A 19,297-nucleotide genomic window follows, 5' to 3' on the forward strand; every position below is an offset into this window, starting at 1 on the left:
ATTTGAGCGCGAGATCGACCACCAGAAAGCTTGGAACACGGAGTTGAAGATCTGCCCGGCCTGTCCTGCCCCAGCCCCGGTCTTTAGCGCGGGTATCCACTCCCCACTAACGTGCCGTTTGATTCCGTAGACCCCCGTTTGGGAGATTGGGGTTAGGGCACATGAGTTATGCGGCTGTGGAAAAAATCCCAGCACTCTCTCATAGGGCTACATCTGAAGGTTAGCAAGAACACACGTCGCAACACGACCCTTTTCTCTCCCCCATAATCGTCTGGCTTCCAGATTCTCTTTGCATTGTCACGGAACTGACGCAATAGCGCCTGGACTCATAAAGCCACGTCATCAACAACAACAGTCGCCACCTGTGTTACATTAGTTTGCCTCACAACACCCAGTCCTTGTCACGCCTCTGACTCACATTCGAGCTCAACTCAACCTGAGCCATCACCACACCACGCCCGTCGCATAGACACACTTTGAAACCCCTCCTACCTTCTCCAACGACCTTACACACCCTACACCGAACCCGCTACGCCAGAAAAATGTCCGTTTTTATCACCATTGTGGTGGTTTAGAGAACTCGGACGCTTGAAGTTAACAAGGAAGAACACGTGACCGACATCCCACTGTTCTGCCTGCGAAAGCACAGCCGGCAAAGCACACAGACGACAAGGACAAGAACATCTCTTTGATTTTTATTTGTCCCCCTCATTTCCCAGTCAATTTTCTGAGTCCTACTTTTTCCCAAGGTCCCACTAAATTAACTTCTTCCCAACACCCGCTCAGCTGCTGTGAGTCACCACACATTTAAGCTCAGTGACTAACCGACTCGGTCTGCACAGCGTGCATAAAGCCCATTATCAGAGTCACTCCACACCCACAGCCTTCACACAGCTTCCTCTGCCTCAAGCACGCCACCGATCTCGCTCGGGAAAACCTAGTCTTGATAAGAGTCACTATCGCATCAGATAGTAACTATATCTAGTCTAAAGTCCCCGGACCTTCTTCCTTGGGCGTGGCAGAGCTAGTGGTCACACATTCGTGTCGCTGCTCATCTACAACAACGTACAACAGCTACTACACCAGCTACACCAGTTTCAACAACACTCTCACCAACTCTTCTATTTATATTTTGCATCATGGCCTCACCTACTGACTCCACCTTCACTTGTCCTTCGACTTGTGTCTCCATCAACACAACCCCTGGGGTGCTCCTCGACAAGAAGGAGCCCATCGCCACCATCGAGCCCCCCAGCATCAACCGGGTGCTCTCGACTCTCAACGACTCGCGAAAAGAGCAGTTCATTTCGCGGCTCGTCGAGTCGGCCGTGTGGATCCTCGAGACTATCTGGCCTGCCACCTCCCGAGTGGGCGAGATCCAGGGCCAGTTCCCTGGCGGCTCGTCCTCGGTCAGATCGATTTCACTCAAGCGGTTTATTCAGGAGGTTCTGCGGCGCTCCCGCTCCTCCTTCTCCACACTGCACGTGGCTCTCTACTACCTTGTGCAGCTCAAGCCTCAGATCATTGCGCTTTCCCGTAATCGTTCCTCTGAGCCCAAGAACCCCGCCGGCAAGGTGAACATTCTCTCCTGTCCCCGGCGGTGCTTCCTCTCCTCCCTCATGGTGGCCGACAAGTTTCTGCAGGACCGGAATTTTAGCGCCCGAGCATGGGCCAAGATTTCGGGGCTCCAGGCCTCGGAGCTTTCTACTAACATGTTGGACTTTCTCAAGGCTCTCGACTGGAAGACCTTTGTTGCCGGCGACGTTTACGCCCAATGGAGTGAGCTTCTGTTCGAGAACGCTCTCCTGGACATGCCTGAGGAGGAGCTCAACCCCCCCACTAACGGATATGAGGAAGTCTCTCCCGTGACTGTTTACACCCCCGCTGCGTCTCCCGTTTTCGGCGAGAGCGAGTTCAGCAGAGCAGTCCTCAAGCGATCGTTTGATGAAGATGACGCTCGTCAGACAAAGAGACGTAATATTTAAATGCATTGTATCATATTATTATAGGGCGAGATGGTACTGTGGTAATGGTAGTGTTCCAGTGACCTGTTAGTCGGGGATGAGTGAATGCTCTGCTAACGTGGCATTAAAAAAAAAAAAAAAACACCACCGGAAATTTACGGGCAATGTTTACGACCTCCGATGGGCGTCTATTGGTCGTGGTCAAGGCTCATCGCTGTGAGTCATCCTAAAGTTTGGTGGAAGAAAGTGGAAGGAGTCGGATGTACAGGCGTTCGAAAGAGCTGCGAATCGGAGCCGATAGGGCGTGGAAAGATGGGAGCTCCAGGATAAAGACTCGGTGATTACTCGGGGTTGAGCTGGACTACGTTTGAAGACAGTTATTTGTTGTATAGTATTGTGGTGAGAGAAAGTAATTAGTTGAGGAGAGCAGAACCGAAGTTGGTGATGTTTGGATGTGAGTCAGGGGGCTCTACAAGTATTTGGAAGGAATAGTCTTATCATTTGTCCTTGTTATTTTCATTATCATATTAGTATTGTTCCGATTTCTTTGCCATTGCTTCTCTAATTATATACGAGAACATGCCATGCTTGCTTCCAACCAATTCCAACGTCTCAGTTACATTTCGGTTAATACATACGAGACATAATTACTTCCAGATGGAGAGCATAAGGTTCCATTGATAGTAAAATAAGGTTATCAGGGATGAGGTGATACAGGACCAAAGTGTCGATTGGCTGTCCAGCCTGGTCGCGAGTTGCGGTGTAGAATCGAACAGAAAAAAAGAGGGAAAGCGGATTTTGAAGACCAAAAAGGTACAACGAAGACCAGCTGAAGATAGTTAGAGACAATCATGCGACCCGGGACCTGACTCATTAGAAGGCTCGACTTGCTGCTATACACATGTGGGCGCTTGGGTCCTTGGGATGAGTAATTTAATTTTAGAGATGACTCTACATGAAAGTTCAGTCATGGTTGTGATAACAGAACAATGGAGTGACACGGGCGCGGAACACGGCAAGCGATATCGCAGGACGTTATTTGGTGGGGTAGATGCGTCATTTTAGATGGTGTCTTGGTGATTCATAACATGTCATCATTGTGTATAGCGATGTCGGGGGTATGGCAATGTCGGTAATGGCGATGTCGGGATGCAGCTTTCAACGAAGAGTCACCATAAGGCACTACAATACAGGTTGATACTGTGCTCTGTCTACAACAAAAGAAGTAATACAAGAAATAAATTAGAATATGGAAAGACCGGCCTTTTTATACCGGTATGCAAAAAGTGTTGTAAGCGGAATACTTACCATGGTGTAGGTGGTCAAAGGCACTTACTGAAGAATGTTAATGATACCAAAATGCTGCTCAACGTTGTAAGGACCGGGGGCCTTCCAGAAGTCGTTGTACATGGTGAAAAAGGTGCCGTAGCCATTGAGGGCCTTGAGCAAAGAGTTGATGGCAATTTCCTGGTTCTGGGGAGTAGGAACATTGTTGCCGTTGGTGTTACCAGCAGAAGGGTAGCCTGTCTCGGTGACAAAAACAACCTTGTTGTTACAAGTCTTCTGAGTAAGAGCCATCTCGTCCAGAGCAAACTGGCCGGCGGTCTCAGGAGACTGTTGGGGGTTGAAGTAGGCGTGAGAGTTGATCCCAACGTAGTCGAGCTCAGGGCCAGTGCACAGCTCGGGGTGGGTGGTGTAGGAGACAGCAGGCTCGGCGGTGGTGACCTGTCCCTGGTATCCAGCAGCCTTGAGCTGACTCTTGACCTGGCCGATCTTTCCAAGGAGTTGCTGGGGGCTGACGTAGCCGGCAATGATAGCCTCATTTCCAACAGTGATAGAGTCAATCATACCCCAGGCCTGGTTCTGCTGGACCCAGTTAATGAACTCCTGGACACCAGAGTCAATGGAGTCAACTCCGTCGGGTCCGATCCAGAAACCCTGGTTGATCTTGAGACCAAGCTGCTTAGCGGCAGGTTCAATGGTCTGGACAGAGCCGCAGTCAGTGCCGTAGACACGGATCACCTTGATACCCTTGGCGACGATCTCCTTGAGGTCCTTCATGACCTCGTCCATAGTCTTGCAGGACGAGTCGTCGTTGTAGGGCGAGTAGGTGAGCGAGTAGGGCAGAATTCCGTTGGGCGTGAAAGTGGGAGTGGCCTCCGCAGCAGAAGAAGAGGTGGAAGAGGGCTCGATAACAGAAGTGGAAAAGGTGGTAGGGGCAGGCTGGGGAGAGGGGGCAGCGTCAGAGGTAGTCTGAGGGGCAGGAGGGCAGGAAGGGGGCAGGAGGGGCATGGGAAGTGGGCTGGGGAGGCAGGAGAGGACCTCAACGGGGTTGGGCTGAGGGGCAGGGGGCGGGCTCAGTAGGTTGAGGAGGAGGGAGCAGGAGGAACCTGAGATTCAGGTCCAGGAGCAGGGGCAGGGCGGGAGCAAGAGGCGGGGGTAGGCTCGGGCTGGGGAGCGGGGGCAAGGAGCAGGTTCTTGGCCAGCAGTTGACAGTAACGGCGGGGGCCCATGACAGTGTTAGTGACTATGACAGCGTCAGCAGTGTGGGTTCGAATAACGACTCGGGGTTCTCGCTTGTGGAGGAGGTTGTTATCATTAGGGTGGGCCTGACGATGAACAGGGGCAGCAGACACAGCAGCCAGCAGGGCAATGAGAGTGGTAAATTTCATGTTTAAAGGGAGTGTGTAACAGTGGAATTTGTGTTAAAGAATGTGGTTGTCAAATGAGTGACGATAGTGGGTGTAGTGAGCAACGATTTAATGAATGTATAGGCGTAGAGCCAGGGTGTAAAGAATGTAGAGCGTAGGGACTATGCCGTGCTGTAAGCGAGTGAAAGAGAGTGGACGAACGAAGACTGTTGGTTTTTCATGGTAGTCCATCGTCAGTATATATACTGCTCTTCACTTTCCTTCAGGGCTGGGTCATCCGACCCTTCGCAGAATACGAGCAGGGTCTTTGTTCTCAACCGTTTGGGACAATATTACTAGGATAGAAGTAATATCTGACCGTCCGAGAGCCCCTGATGTTTCCGTTTTGGGCCGCTGGCCACCAGCACCTTGTGACAAGCGCATGGCGCAGGTATAAGACATGGGGTGGGGTGTGTGGTTCAACGGCGATTGGGTTTTTCCAGAGCTTCCATATTGGCGATGAGCGAACCAGCCCCGTTGAGAGGAGTGCATATTAGTGAAGTTTAATTGTAGGTTAAATGGGTGGGTAACAAGGAGAGGAGCCATTGATATAAATATTTGACACGTGTGAAAGAGAAGTCAATGAGGTGGAGATGCTTGTAACATGATTGCTGGGGGCTGGATGTCGGTGTTTAATGTCTTGTAGCTGCTGTGATTGGATATACTGCTGTACTGTGTGGTGGTGGTGTCAGTGCGGTCTGAACGTGCCGTTGTGCAATAATTATGAGTGTGAGACAGGAGATGGCATTGTGTTCCGTATGATATTAACGCAGGGTGGTAATAATGCTCGATTGGAGACGATTTGATATAACGGGGGACCTAGAGATAGCCATTAGTGCTAGCATCGCGTCCTGTGGAAGGTGTAGTACATACACCGGTGCGGCTCACGGGTTGCTGCGCATACTGCACGCCTACTTTTGGCCGCTTGTCCCAGACTGTGGTTCGCACCAGCCCAATGAGAGCATCCTAGAGGCGTAGAGGCAGTATGTACAAAGCTGCCATTCGGTTCCTTGGTCATTATTGGTGCGAACATACATCCTGTACGGTCGTGGAGTGCATGGTTTAGCAGAATCTCTGACGAATGTGTTTCAATAATTACTGTATCTAAAGCTATCGAGTGGCAGATCATAGACATGCCATAATAATAGAATATTACGCTAGAGTACATACTGTGTCTACAATTACACACTCTACTATAGGGTCCTTGAAGATCTCATCGATCGGCGACATGTCGCAAGAAACAGCTGGCTTGGCAATCGATGCAGACGGATAGGTGGTGGGGTTGGTTGGCGTTTCGGGACGAGCCCGAGTGAGGAGGAGCGCAAGGTCTTGTTGAGGGTTTACGCACAGCTGAGGATTGTGTAGACTCTCAAGTGGAATTCAACACTGTCAACTATTATTTCTTTAAAATTGATAGCATCTTTGTTTTACCATCGGGCCATCCATAAGACATCATATTACAAGCATCACTTACACATGGTACCGGAAAACCAGCTAACACACACTATAGCCCCTCCCCCCCTGAACATTCCAGACAACTTCCCCATTTGTGTCCCCCAACCAACCTCTTTATGGTATGTACTAATTTACTATGTTCTGTGTGTTCGGTATGAAACTCCCTCAACACGTGACACCCGCGAGCCAATAAACGCCTGTTAGATGATGTGTCAGCGAAGTCCTTAATAGTAACAAATAATCCAATTAAAACCGAGAATAAAAAGAACACCTCATTTCCAACTTCCCCCATCATTGTCCCTCTTTTGTCATATTCCTTTTCTCCAAAATCCCCCTGTTCAAAGTCGAACCACCCCGCGGTCGAACCACCATGTGAACCTTACGCGTGTACATGCTGAGCCGAATAATTATACGGACATATGTCAACTGGAGGCCGAAGGAGATGGTGAGTAGTGAAACGACGCAATCGAACCAGCAGACACAGCCGAATAAATAGACCGTTTTATAAACACCAACGCCTGCACTCCAACTTGCCCCCAAAATCGCATCCTCCCTTGCATCTGGACCTTAACGCAAAAATAAAGTGCAAAGGGCGGGTGTACACTTCAGAGGTTGGCATCATCAGTATTACTGTGTACCTGAACGAGCAGTCCAGACTCTCACCACACACCATGTCCTACAAGACCCGCAAAGAGGTGCTTCCGCGGTCGGAAATTGAGGCGCTCATCGCCGACGGCCACCACATTGTCATCTACAACGGCAAGGTGCTCAAGCTGGACAACTGGCTCGATCGTCACCCTGGAGGAGACATGGCCATTTTCCACGTGGTTGGACGGGACGCCACCGACGAAATCAACGCATACCACAGCGACGAGGCCCTGGCCACCATGGGCGCCTACCAGATTGGAATCACTGGCGAAAAAATCTGGGAAAACTTTCTGCCACCTATCCAGGGAGGAGTGTTTCGAAAACGGGGCAGTATTGCTGCAGATGAGGGCATTTCGCTGTCCAGCAGCGCATCCAGCTCATCACAGGAGGCAGTGACTCAGAAACCCGCGCCCATTTTTACGAACGAACAAATTCTCAAGGCGGAAAGACTTAAGCTCATCGAGGAGGACGAGAACAGACAGCTCCAGCATGACCTTGAAATCTTTCCCTCTCTCGACTACAACACCCAGACGGAGATTGGAACAAAGTACAAGGCCCTGTACAAGCGTGTCGAGGACGCTGGCTTGTTTGAACCCAATTACAGAGGCTACTTCAGTGACTTTCTTCGAATCTCTACCATGTTCAGTCTGTCATGGTACCTGTTTGACAAGTCCATGTTCCTCTCCGCCATTTGTCTGGGCATGGGCTGGCACCAGCTAGTCTTCATTGCTCATGATGCCGGCCACATTGGTATCACCCATGGCTACCAGATGGACAACTGGATCGGAATGACCATTGCCGCTTGGATTGGAGGTCTGTCTTTGGGCTGGTGGAAGCGAAACCACAACGTGCATCACATTATTACCAACGACCCTGTGCACGACCCCGATATCCAGCATCTTCCCGTATTTGCTGTATCCAACCGATTCTTCTCGTCAGTCAAGTCCACCTACTATAACTGTGTGCTCAAGTACGACATCTTCGCTCGATACCTCATTCCCTTGCAGCACATGACCTACTACCCCATTTTGTGCCTGGGTCGATTCAACCTTTACGCTCTGTCATGGGGCCATGTGCTTCTTGGAAGAGGCCCTCGACACGGTAAGGCTGCGTGGTTCCGATGGTACGAGCTCATGGGACTCTCCTTCTTCGCGTACTGGTTCTTCTACCTCATTGTGTACAAGAGCATTCCCACTGCCGGCCAGCGATGGATGTATGTGATTGTGTCGCACGTTGCTACTATGCCTGTTCATGTGCAAATCACTCTGTCGCACTTTGCTATGTCCACCCAGGACCTGGGTCTGTCGGAGTCCTTTGCCCAGCGACAACTGCGAACCACTATGGACGTGGATTGTCCTGCCTGGCTCGACTTCTTACATGGAGGTCTGCAGTTCCAGGCCATCCACCACCTGTTCCCTCGAATGCCCCGACACAACTTGCGAAGGGCACAGCGGTACGTGCTTGAGTACTGCAAAGATATTGGCGTGGAGTACCATATCTACGGCTTTGTGCACGGCAACCAGCACGTGATTGGTAAGCTGGGCGAGATTGCCAAGCAAGCCGAAATCTTCCGTGACTGTGAGCGACATCTTCGAGAGGAACATGTTGCTGAGATGACTGAGGCCAAGTAGACGGGGGTGATGGATTAGCTTGAATTAACGGAGATGATCCCAAAGGAACGACCCAACTGAATATTATTTATGATTACCTATACTGGAGAAAAACCTGAAACAGACTTGTGCTGTACATACAGTAGCCATTGTACAAGTACGCGGTACGAGTAGATCTATCAGTAGCTTACGAACACAGCGTAAATGTACATAGTGCGTTACGTAGTGCGTCGTGTGATTGATACTGGTACATCATATTAATTGCAGGGAATCATGTGCCATAATTATGACTTCCACGGCATGTAATAAGATGAACCGTGCTTGTTCCGCTACCAGTACCGAGTAGCCGAGACCAAGCATGAACAGTAACAGGCTCTAACTAGATTGATGTGTTGCTAGACATTGTAGTTGTACAGGCTACCATACTTTCTAAATCTCCAATTATACCGAATTAGTGTCTTAGAAACAGAATATCCCCATGCGGTATATACCATAAGCCTTACTTCCAGGCAATTCTTCTCTAGACTGCAAAGCGGTCTTCCTCCCATCATTACTTGGAACCTCCCATCAAAACTCTTTTCAAGTGTAGATGAAGATGCACCTCAACTTAAATCCATTATTTATCCAAACAAAAAAATCACACCCTTTCCTGTGAGACGGCCTGCCTTTCCATAATGACGTCGCTGTACTCGGGGAACCTGCCGAAATTCGATCCCCAACAACCACGATACAACGGAACGCGCAAAACAAGCCACTACGACAGTCTGCGCAAAGATAGCAACTCTCACCACGACGACCCCTTCAACCCCTCCACTAACCGCCCAGACCGCGTCTTTACCCCCAATAAGAGCCTTGTCAGCTATAGAGACGACTTTCCGCGCCAGCAGGTACAAGAGCGGACCTTTTCGGGCAACAAAGGCGCTCTCGATCTACCTCTACACGGCTCTCTGACGGCTAACCAGAAACGGTCCTATCTCGAGGCATTCAACGTGATAGGAGAAACAGGACATTCAAAACCGCCACCTCAGTCTCTGTACTACCAGCCCGAAGATAACTCGCTGCTGGCTGTACAAAACCACTTTGATCCCATTGTCGATCATCCCACCATGGATACAGTCAAACATATTGCTCTGGAGGCGTGCAAGAACCTGTGGAGAGGCACCAGTCTGCTGTTTTTCGCGCTCAGAGCCAGTGTGGCCTTTGCATACAATGCAGTATATACCTCCGACACCAAACGACGCAGGGTGTCGAATCCCAACACGAATCAGGGCGAGTTCGCAGAATCAGACGCCAGACTGAACCACTACCTGGCCCAAAACGCCCATGAAGAGGGCCAGGACGTGGAACTGGAGATTATCGGATCTCGACAGGTGGAACAGTACCCTAGTCGAGTCCCTGGAGCCTTTGTGGACCATCAATACGACGACTATTATTCCAAGGCTGCTCCCGAGCAAATGAGAGCCGCCAAGGCAAGCACATCGGTCCAGGAGCCACCACAGGCGCACCTGAGGTCGTCCAACAACAGTTACGACGATTCGCTGCATTTCAACGGCTCCTTTGCCGCTTCCTCACCTCATTTCAAACCCAGCAAGTCGCTGCAAGACGAATTTGAGTCTATCGACGCCTCCAACCAGTCCTTCACTCCCATGAAGCTGCCCAAGCGAACTGCGGCTTCTACGGTAGCGGCCGAAAACGTTCTCAAGCCAAACAGAGTGCCTTCCTATGGTACCACATTTCTGCAGAGACCTCTCGAAGGCCCTGTTGTCGGCCAGAAGCCCAACAAGAAGTTCACCGAGCGTCTTTACAACGCCTTTTCCGGAAACTACAAGCCTCCCCCTACGGTTGTGCCTGAAACATCGTTTGATGCGTCTCATCTGGAGTCTCAGGATCGAACTCAGTCTGTTTTCTCTGCTTGGAGCAACAAATCCGGTGCTGTTGACCATGATGATGAGGTGGAGGATGCCAGGCAGAGACACGCTGCCCAACTGTACCGACAACACCAGGCTGAGCTGGAGCAATCACTGCAGGAGGCTTCTCGGATGGACTTCAAGGAATCCTACGAGGTGCTGGAGGCCCGACGACAGCAGATCCAGGAACAGATTGAGCGACAAAAGGCCCAGGCCGAGGGCCGACCGGTGCGAAGTAAGAAGGCACCCGGAGCGTTTTTGGACCTGACGTCCGAGCAGCTCAAACAGGTCGACGACCTGTGGCGGTCTTCGCCTCACAATGTGATCATCGACAAGTTCCGAATTGATCTCAAGGGCGACGATATCCACAAGCTCAAGGACGGCCGATGGCTCAACGACAACGTGATCAACTTTTACTTCGCCATGATCACCGAGCGGTCCAAGAAGGCAGAGGGAAAGTTGCCAGTCATTGGGTGCATGGTTACGCAGTTCTTCAAAAACCTGCAGGAAAAGGGCTACTCTGGGGTTGCCCGATGGGCCAAGAGAGCCGGAATCGACGTAACAAAGGCCGATTACGTCTTTTTCCCTCTCAACTTGAACAACAACCATTGGTGTTTGGCCGTTTTGGATAACGTCAATAAGCAGATTCGACAGCACGACTCCCTTAACGGAGACGGAACTAGAAACCTGCACATCATCAAGGACTATCTTCGTCAGGAGGCCGAGAAGATGCATCCAGGTTCGGGGGGTATGTTTGACGAGTACGAGATTGTGCCTCGAGCAGAGTCCCCCCAGCAGTTTAATGGAGTTGACTGTGGTGTGTTCACGTGTCAGAACATCGAGCTCATGGCGCGAAACGCCCCTCTCAACTACTCACAGGAGGATATGCCTACGATTAGAAGGCGAATCGTATATGAGGTTTGTACGGCAGAGTTTCTGACTCATGCCCAGGGTAAGCTATAATCTATGGCGATAATGTATATTTTTATTCATGGCAATATTGCTAAGTGTAGTAAGTACAGAGCGAATACTACTGTACAGACAATTCCTTATATCAATGCTATTCAATTATATCACCGTTTTACCACTTCCACCAGCTCTTGGGCTGTTCATTCTTGGCAAAGGTCTTCTTAGTCTCTGCCAGCTGGATCTCAAATTTCTGAATCTTCTGCTGGCATGCCGCCATCTTGTCAATTAGGTATCTCACTCGGATGTTGACGTCGTCTCCCCACTTTGAAGGAAACTTGGCTAGCAGCCGCAGCTCCTCCTCGTACTTTACGATTTTGTCGTTCTGGAGCTTCATCTGGCTCTCCAGGAAACCGGTCTCAATCATGGCAGAGAAGGTTTTGTCGGACAAAATGTACTGGAACGCAGCTCGGTACAGAGGCTTGCCTGCCTTGATGTAGGTGGGCTTTCCGTCTCTAGTGACCACGGTAACCATTTCACTTCGTTCGAGAGCTCCGATAGTGGATTCTCCCGACTCTCCTTGGGGCTTGAGAGCTCCCTTAAACATGGGCTCAGTGACCATGAGGTCGGCAATGGACACGCCGTTGCCACTGTCCTTGCACACCTTCTTCATCAGGCACCACACCTGTTCCTTGGTCCACTGAGCATTGTCCTTCATGAGGAACATTTGCACGATTTCAGTAGCGGACTGAGTGATCATTCCTCGCAGAGCCTCTCGGGGAGTGTCCCCTGACTTGAGTCGTCGGATGAAAGCCTGCAGATCGGTCATTCGGCCTCCCAGAGGACTGAGAGCTTCGTCGAGATCTGTGAGATCAGGAATCGGGATTTCCGCAAGTGTAGCCTCGTCGGTTCCAGGGGGAATCAGAGCCTTCCAGCTGGTGATAGTGTCGTTCTTGTTCTGTTCGTCTGACTTGCCATTGTCTTTAGTAGCAGGCTCTCCATCACCGTCAGTCTTGTTCTCTTCCTTCTCGGCCTCGACGCCAGCAGTGGACTCATCGGGATCGAAAGGAGACACTTTTTCGTCTTCTCGCTGAGCAGCAGACGTGGCGTCCCACTCGGCTCGATCTCGCTCCTCAATCACCTTTTCTTCCTTGATAATCTCGTCCAGAGTATCGTCAATCTTTCCCTCTCGCTCCCGTTTCTCTCGCTCGTATTCTAGCTCGGTTCGGTGGTGCTGAAGCATCTCTTCAAGGGAGGGCTCCTCATCCACCAGTGCCTCCACCCGTTCCTTCTGATGCTTGTTCTCCTCAACCAGATGACGAGCAGCCTCAATCGCCTTCTTGAACTCGTCCATTTGCTGCTTCACAAAGTCTCGGGCCGACTGCGCAGAGGCGTCTCCTGCATGCACCGTCTTAAAGATTTGGTTGGGTAGAGCAGCCGACAACACCTTCTGGAAAGTCACGTCGGAGGTGATGAAGATGACATGGGCAGTGTTAGACTGGATCAACGAAGCTGCCCACTCAGCCAGATGCTTGTACACAAACTGGTTTCGGTCTGTTCGGGCCAAAAAGTGCTCAATGACAACAACAGGCTTGGCATCGGGATGGCTCTGAAGATAGTCGCTATTTCTAGTAATTTGGTTCTTGGCATGATCCTCCTTGTTATGGTTGGACAGAGCAATGTCGGCGATAGCGGCTGAAGCAATACCGAGCATGCTCTTGAACTGAGCCTCGGTTGTCTCCGAAAAACCACCCTTCTGACCAGTAAGGCCCTGGATGGCCAAATCAATGAACGAAGAAATGTTGTTCATCCAGGGGAACACTGGGAAGTAGCCAAGCTGATGGGCAGCGGTAGTGATAAACTCGGGGTCGTTTCGCGCCTTGACCAGGTCGGCACAGTCAATGGACAGAATCTTGCCACGTCCTCCTCCATTGGTCTTCCGGTCAGCCAGAACGTAATCCATAACTAGCTCCTGTTTTCCAGAACCTCGAGGACCATTAACGACAATGAAGGTGTTGACATTCTCCTGAAGCCACTGCTTGACATCCTCAATGGCAGACAAACGTTCGGGCCACAGCTGGTGCAACTGAGTGCCAGCTTTCTTGGCAGTGGGTCGGGGATGGATGACGATCCAAGACCATAGCCAGCTCCAGATGGGTTTCAGAATGTTCTTAGTCTGTACGTAGAAGATGTTGTTGTCGAGGTTGATGATGGGCTGGATCTTGCTTTTGATGGACTCTTTTCGAATGGGGTCGAAGATCCACAGAGAAACAGTTGCTAACAGAGCCAACAGAATGGGAATGGAGATACGCGTATGGTTGACGATAAAGTCCTTCAGATACGACAACTTGGTCCGATGGTCGGCAAATGTAATGTGCAGAATGGTCTTGTCGTTAACAGACATTCCGTTCAGACAGTTCTTGGCGGTTGTCGACGAACCCTTGCACGAGTAGATCACCTTGGCAAACACAATGGGGTCCTTGCTAGCCGCATCAGGAGGGACGATATTGTCAATATATCCATATCGACGGAACAGAGAGTACAGTTCTTCCTGAGACAGAGTGGGGCCCTCGAACCAGATTTTGAGAGTCTTGTTGGGAATTCGTTTCAGGTCCTCAATCCAGGGCACACCTTTGACTGTGAACACGCGACATGTTCGGAAAGGGTCGAACCACGGTCGGTAGTCAGACTTCTTAAGCTGGTTGATGATGGCAGCCTCGGCCTCTCGAGGAGTGCCGTACTTTCCCGTGTGTTCTCGCAAAGTGTATCTGACAAAGGCTCCTCCATCCTTGGGTCTCAGAATGACCGAGTTGAAGTCCACTCGCAAGCCGGGGGGAATAGCATACTTTCGAATCACATCCTTGACTCGTTCTTCAGATCGATTCAGCAACCATGAGGGGAAATGGTCGCCCAGCATGAAGGACGGAGTGGCCATGATAACATTGTCAAAGTACAGAAGACGCTCCTTCTCTGTGGTCTCAATCACACCGGTGTCATGGATCTCAGCCTTCTCAGCTTTCTCCTCCTCCTTCTTTTTGATATGTTCGGGAGACGAAGGATCGGCTTTATCGGCAGCAGTACTGGCAGCCAATTTGGCATCTTCCTTAAGAGCCTTGAGGGCTGCATCAACCTCCTTGCTAACAGTCTTTTCTTCCTTGGCTCCCTCCTGAGCCACCTCCTTGGCCTCCTTGAGAACAGACTCATTCGACGGACCAGACGAGCTCTCCTCCTTCTTCTCACCATCCTGCTTGTTCTCTTCCATCATCTTCTTGTCCTTCTCCAGCCGTTCCTGATGCTCTTCCAAAGCATCCTGCTCCTTCCGCATCTTTTCACTCTTGGCAACCGGCGTATGCTGCCATCGCTGCTGCAGAGACACACTCAGCGGAGACTGGCGGGCCCCCTGAGGCCTCAATGTGCCTCGACGACCCGCCACCGTTCGCCAAATGGGTCTGAATTTGTGCATTGGTTGTAAGTTGCTGTGGGCAAGTAGGTTTATGCATGAAATGGACGGTTATGTAGGATGGGATCACCTGCACTAAACAGGTGATTGGAGGGCAGCTGAGGTGCACGAGAGAGTCATATAGAAGACTTGCCACGTGCTTCAATTCAACCAAAATGTCTTGTTCGTACCAAACTGCTCAGTAAACCTGCCCGCCACCTAATCAGGCCGCGGGGGAGGGCACCAAGATATGGTTTATGCCAATACATTAATATCACGAGCTAGTCGATAATAGAGAAGTCTAAATTGTAATCCAACCCCGGCAACAAAAGACAGTCACTTGTGAGTGTTGGAGTCTTCTTTCAATAAATTCATTCAGTAAATATGCTAATTTTTTCATGATCTGATACTTGCAGACCTTTCCAGAGACCTCCTTCTACCCTTGTACCTTAGAGAATCTTTTCAGTGGCTTCACCGACAACCTTGGCAGCAGTATGTGTCAGGTGCTCGGCGGTGACACCCAGACCCACAACCTGGAACACAACGCCGCAGAACATGACCAGACAGCCGATACCAGAGTAGACAATGAGCTTGGTAACTACCTCGACATCGTATCGGACTCGAGGAGGCTGAATGGAGGCAAAAAGTTCGTCCTCGGCGTCCTGATCATGTCCGTGCGAGTGGCCACACTTCTCGTCCATCTTTGAGGTCTTGTCTCCTCGGTAGCTGACACCCTCGGCGTCGGGGTAAGGAGCATCATCGTCCACACCCAGCTTCTTGTCCTGTCGCTGACGCTGGTACTCGGCGTAGGCAATGGACTCAATAACATCGGCAGTGGACTGGGGACCAACAGAATCCTTTCGAGCGTGGCCCAGCTTGTGGATCAGAGAGGGAATCTCGTGGGGCTCGATCAGGGTGGAGTCGGGAATCTGGCCAGGAACATCCTTGTACTCGGAAGCAGACAGGAAGAAACGTCGTGGCATGGACAGACCTACTCGCTCAATGATTCGGAAGAATGGAGGCAAGTAGGTGTGCATCATGGGCTTGGCGACAGCTCGCCACACCAGAACCAGCATGATGCCGACAACGACTCGCAGAAAAGACTTGATGATGCCAATGTCCTGGAAGTTGTAGGCAATAGCTCCTCGCAGGGGGACAGACGTCGCGTACTGTGTTTTTCCAAAGAGCCAGATACCGACATCCTGGCCCATGATGACTCCCATGAAGGCCACTCCGTCATCGAAACAGGGACACGAGTCCACAGGTTCGGGGTGGACTCGTACCAGCAGGAGCGCCAGGGGAATGGCCAACAGCGCATAGGGAGCCTCGGCAGTGGTGGTGGCGTCCATGAGGTCTCCAAAGGCAAACCGGATCCACCACAGAAGAGCTCCCAGAAGAAAGCCCGAAATGACGTCGAGGAAGCCGTGCATGCCGCAGTAAATTCGTCCACAGATGATGGAGGCTCCATAGAGCACACACAGGGCCCGGAGAGACTCAAAAGAGAAGGACGACAGGTTGTCTTTGCACTCGTAGAGTTTCTGGAGGAAAAGAAGGGTCACGGAAACAGCGTTAGTGGTGTGGGTGGAGGGGAAACCGTATTCCAGGGCGGCCGATCCGGACATTGTGATTCGATGAAGAGGAGGGGACAGGGGACGGGGCAGACACAGCAGGTCCTTGATGACTCCAGACACGTAGACTCCGTAGGCCAGCACAAACACGAGACCCCGGGCCATGTCAGCCTGGCCAAACCAGAAGAGAACCGGCAGCATGATGACGTAGAAGGTGTGGGTTCCCAGGTTGGCGGTCATTGCAAAGTAGACGTCCAGCCAGATGTTTCGAGACGACTTTTGGATCTGGGCCAGGTAGGGGGTTTCCCACCGGATCAGCGGCAGCATGGCCGACCGCATTCTGTATCTCCACGGCGACATTCTGCTCTTGTAGTGGTCTGTGGACTTGTTTCCGGCAGCCTTGTGGGGCTCGACCTGGGGCATTTCGTAGTTGCCCAGGAACGACTGTATGGACGAGGTTCGTGACGACGCGGAAAACTCGTTTCCGGGTCCGTTGGTGGTCCCATTGCCGTTGGGGTGGACCTCCAGCAGGTCATTTTTCTCCGCCAGGTTGTTTCGCATCAGACTCTCCTGGGCTTCGGGTCGCAAGTCTTCAAAGGAGTAGGAACGCGTTGACGTGGGCACCTTTTTGGCAGGTGGGGGATCTGATCTACCGGGGGTTAGGGGATTGGACTCCAGCGAGGGAAACGGCAGCAGGTCGGGCGAGGTGGTGGCGGCGGCAGAGAGGTCCTGGGGAACGCTTTGCTTCGGAGTGGTAGGCGCGGTAGTTTGCATGTGTACTACTTGTACCAGGAGAAGGTCGTGTAGTGTAGTGTTGTCGGATGGAGGGCGTGTATTTTTTTTTGTGGGGTATGCCTGACCGCAACAAAGTGAAGTGTATGACAGACGGGTTGTTGCAGCAATGTGGGCCGGTGGTGTGGTTCAGGGGCCTGCCGTTAAGGGTATCTCTTATGACAGCTAGAGGAGTACAAGAGAGTCACTGGCCTTACCTGTAGAGTATATAGCGACAATACCGTAGTTGGATTTGACTCCTAAATCGACGGTACACAAATGCGTCTGTTGGAAGCCTAAAAAACACTAGCTTTAGGCTGTGCTGGGAGCAACGGAGACCGAGTAAATGGTTTTTGGGGATATATTTCGAGAGAATTAGCCCTGGAGAGGCATTTGCGCCCCCCACACAAAACGCGGGGGCACGCCTTTATCGGTGGCCAGCACGTTTTTGTGGGCAACGTTTCGAATAGAGTACAAATAGTATGTCTTTTCCGTCTTTTTTTCTTCCATGCTGCACGCTGACGCAGCTCGGCCTGATTACTCCACTTTAAGCTCGGGCCGTTTGGAATAGGGTTGGTTGCAAATAGATGCCAGGTTAGGGTCTGCACGCGTTCTGCTTTATCCCTATTGGGCTGGAATGTGCCCCTTTTGTGCCTGACACTACAAGCACAAGAGATACTGGTACGTGCCGGATACGAGCAGGTAGTCCTAATGGCGTTTACTCAGACAGGGGGACAGGCGATAAGTCTTCGTTTCGGTGGCTTTTCCCCGGTCGTCTGGTCCACAATCGTGTTGTGTGTGTTCCCCATGTCCCACTTGTACTTCACCAACAAGACATGAGACATGGCATCGGCTTTTGTTTAAGCCGAAGAAGCTGCACTCGACTGTATGTATCGTAGACAGTCTTGGGTCAGTCCACATTTGGAAACGGACTATCGCAGAGAGATAGCTCTCTGTGGCAGCAAGCGTTGCTTTGGAGACGAAGATCCGAGCTTGTAGTTTATACAGTAGTGTCCAGGAGTTGCCTCTTGTGCGTTCCTCTGAAGGGTGCCATCATGAATGATCTTGGAGCGACAACTATTAGTTATACGATACAGTGCATACTCCCCGTACAGACCTTGTACAGTAATTACTGTACCTTTGGTTCTCCTCCATGGATTGGATTTCTTTTTTGTCTTGCTTATTTTACGTGACCCACAACACTAATTGGAGCGTGCCCCTGTCGATTCAGCCGCACGTTTGGTTTCTGAAAAGTGATAGAGTGGGTCCAGGTATTGGCCAACAGAGCGCCCCCGTCACGTGTACGTCACGTGATAATACCAATCCCCGACTTGTTGTGTTCAAACCCCATCTCTATTGCATTATATATTCCTCTTGTCTCCTGGCGTCCACGCAACAAGGTGTCATTTAAGAATGCTGCTGATGCGTCTATGGCATGTTCTGCCCCAGTATGTACAGGGTCGGGATGTGGTGAATAATTCATTGTACACCCACAACTAAAATTACTTGTTCAGATAAGACAGACTCCCCTGAGATGGGGTCGTGTCAGACATCAAAAAGGGAGTCGGTTGGGAATTTTTATTGCGTCTTTTGATCGAGTTCTGGTCTCATCAGCGTGTCGTATCCGGTGCGTTCCAATCGGACTTTCGGAGTTCAGATATCCGAGACAGAAGACATAGCACAAGGGCATATCTTGCCACAAGAGAGACATGTACGAGTACGGAAGGGACTGCTCGAAACAATGTGAAAAAGTGGCCGGAATCCTTGTGCTGTTTTCGATACAAATTAGTCGCTTGAATCGGGTTCCAAAGAGCTCCGTTGGTGTGTTCCATTCAGTTAGAGTGTTAACAGTGTGGAAGGGGACCGTTCTACTGGTACAATAGATACAACACATGGTTACTTGTACAGGTACCGGACGTCCTCCAACTGTCGGTGATCTGTATTTGAGGATCTAATCGAGTCTGTATCTTATGAAATGGATATATTTAAAGGAATATTCCCCTGGTTCTGCAGTATCTTGACCAGTCCTCCTCACACTTCACACTTCACAGTCCAACTAAACTCAACTAGTTTGATCAACTAAACGTGAATAATCAAGTGGAGTAAACCCCAACTAAAGCCCTATAATCTTAGTTAGTTCCATGATAACGCTCACCACACCACCCTTTATCACCTTTGAGTCCAGTCAGTTTACTCGAATCCCCACGGGTCTGAGACACGTGATCTATAAGACATTGCGCTACCTCGTATTCAATCTCTACCAGTTCAATTCTCAATCTCACGGGATAAAAACTAATTACTGTGCAACCAAAGGAACTCTAAAACCCCAGCCATATCCC

The 19,297-nt window shown here is 50.8% G+C and overlaps 7 protein-coding genes across 7 annotated transcripts; 3 read left to right on the forward strand and 4 right to left on the reverse strand.

The window, feature by feature from the left end:
* Positions 1-382: 382 nt before the first annotated feature.
* On the reverse strand, positions 383-712 carry YALI1_E25126g (uncharacterized protein; the record flags this gene model as incomplete). The annotated part of the gene is made up of 2 exons (XM_068283082.1): positions 383-529; positions 581-712. 2 exons carry the CDS (start codon positions 710-712, stop codon positions 383-385), a joined length of 279 nt encoding a protein of 92 aa, XP_068139183.1.
* A 427-nt stretch (positions 713-1,139) lies between these two features.
* YALI1_E25132g (uncharacterized protein) lies at positions 1,140-1,985 on the forward strand (the record flags this gene model as incomplete). The annotated part of the gene is made up of 1 exon (XM_504216.3): positions 1,140-1,985. One exon carries the CDS (start codon positions 1,140-1,142, stop codon positions 1,983-1,985), a length of 846 nt encoding a protein of 281 aa, XP_504216.1.
* Positions 1,986-3,296: 1,311 nt separating this feature from the next.
* On the reverse strand, positions 3,297-4,256 carry YALI1_E25163g (uncharacterized protein; the record flags this gene model as incomplete). Its single annotated transcript, XM_504217.3, has 1 exon — positions 3,297-4,256. One exon carries the CDS (start codon positions 4,254-4,256, stop codon positions 3,297-3,299), a length of 960 nt encoding a protein of 319 aa, XP_504217.3.
* Positions 4,257-6,780: 2,524 nt separating this feature from the next.
* Positions 6,781-8,388, forward strand: YALI1_E25189g (uncharacterized protein; the record flags this gene model as incomplete). The annotated part of the gene is made up of 1 exon (XM_504218.3): positions 6,781-8,388. The coding sequence occupies one exon, from the start codon at positions 6,781-6,783 to the stop codon at positions 8,386-8,388; it is 1,608 nt and encodes a 535-aa protein (XP_504218.1).
* Positions 8,389-9,041: 653 nt separating this feature from the next.
* On the forward strand, positions 9,042-11,237 carry YALI1_E25211g (uncharacterized protein; the record flags this gene model as incomplete). The annotated part of the gene is made up of 1 exon (XM_504219.3): positions 9,042-11,237. One exon carries the CDS (start codon positions 9,042-9,044, stop codon positions 11,235-11,237), a length of 2,196 nt encoding a protein of 731 aa, XP_504219.3.
* A 118-nt stretch (positions 11,238-11,355) lies between these two features.
* YALI1_E25267g (uncharacterized protein) lies at positions 11,356-14,643 on the reverse strand (the record flags this gene model as incomplete). Its single annotated transcript, XM_504220.3, has 1 exon — positions 11,356-14,643. The coding sequence occupies one exon, from the start codon at positions 14,641-14,643 to the stop codon at positions 11,356-11,358; it is 3,288 nt and encodes a 1,095-aa protein (XP_504220.2).
* A 425-nt stretch (positions 14,644-15,068) lies between these two features.
* On the reverse strand, positions 15,069-16,961 carry YALI1_E25290g (uncharacterized protein; the record flags this gene model as incomplete). Its single annotated transcript, XM_504221.3, has 1 exon — positions 15,069-16,961. One exon carries the CDS (start codon positions 16,959-16,961, stop codon positions 15,069-15,071), a length of 1,893 nt encoding a protein of 630 aa, XP_504221.3.
* Between the last annotated feature and the right edge of the window lie 2,336 nt (positions 16,962-19,297).

Source organism: Yarrowia lipolytica, chromosome 1E (genome assembly GCF_001761485.1).
Source record: "Yarrowia lipolytica chromosome 1E, complete sequence".
Taxonomy (NCBI): Eukaryota; Fungi; Ascomycota; class Dipodascomycetes; order Dipodascales; genus Yarrowia; species Yarrowia lipolytica.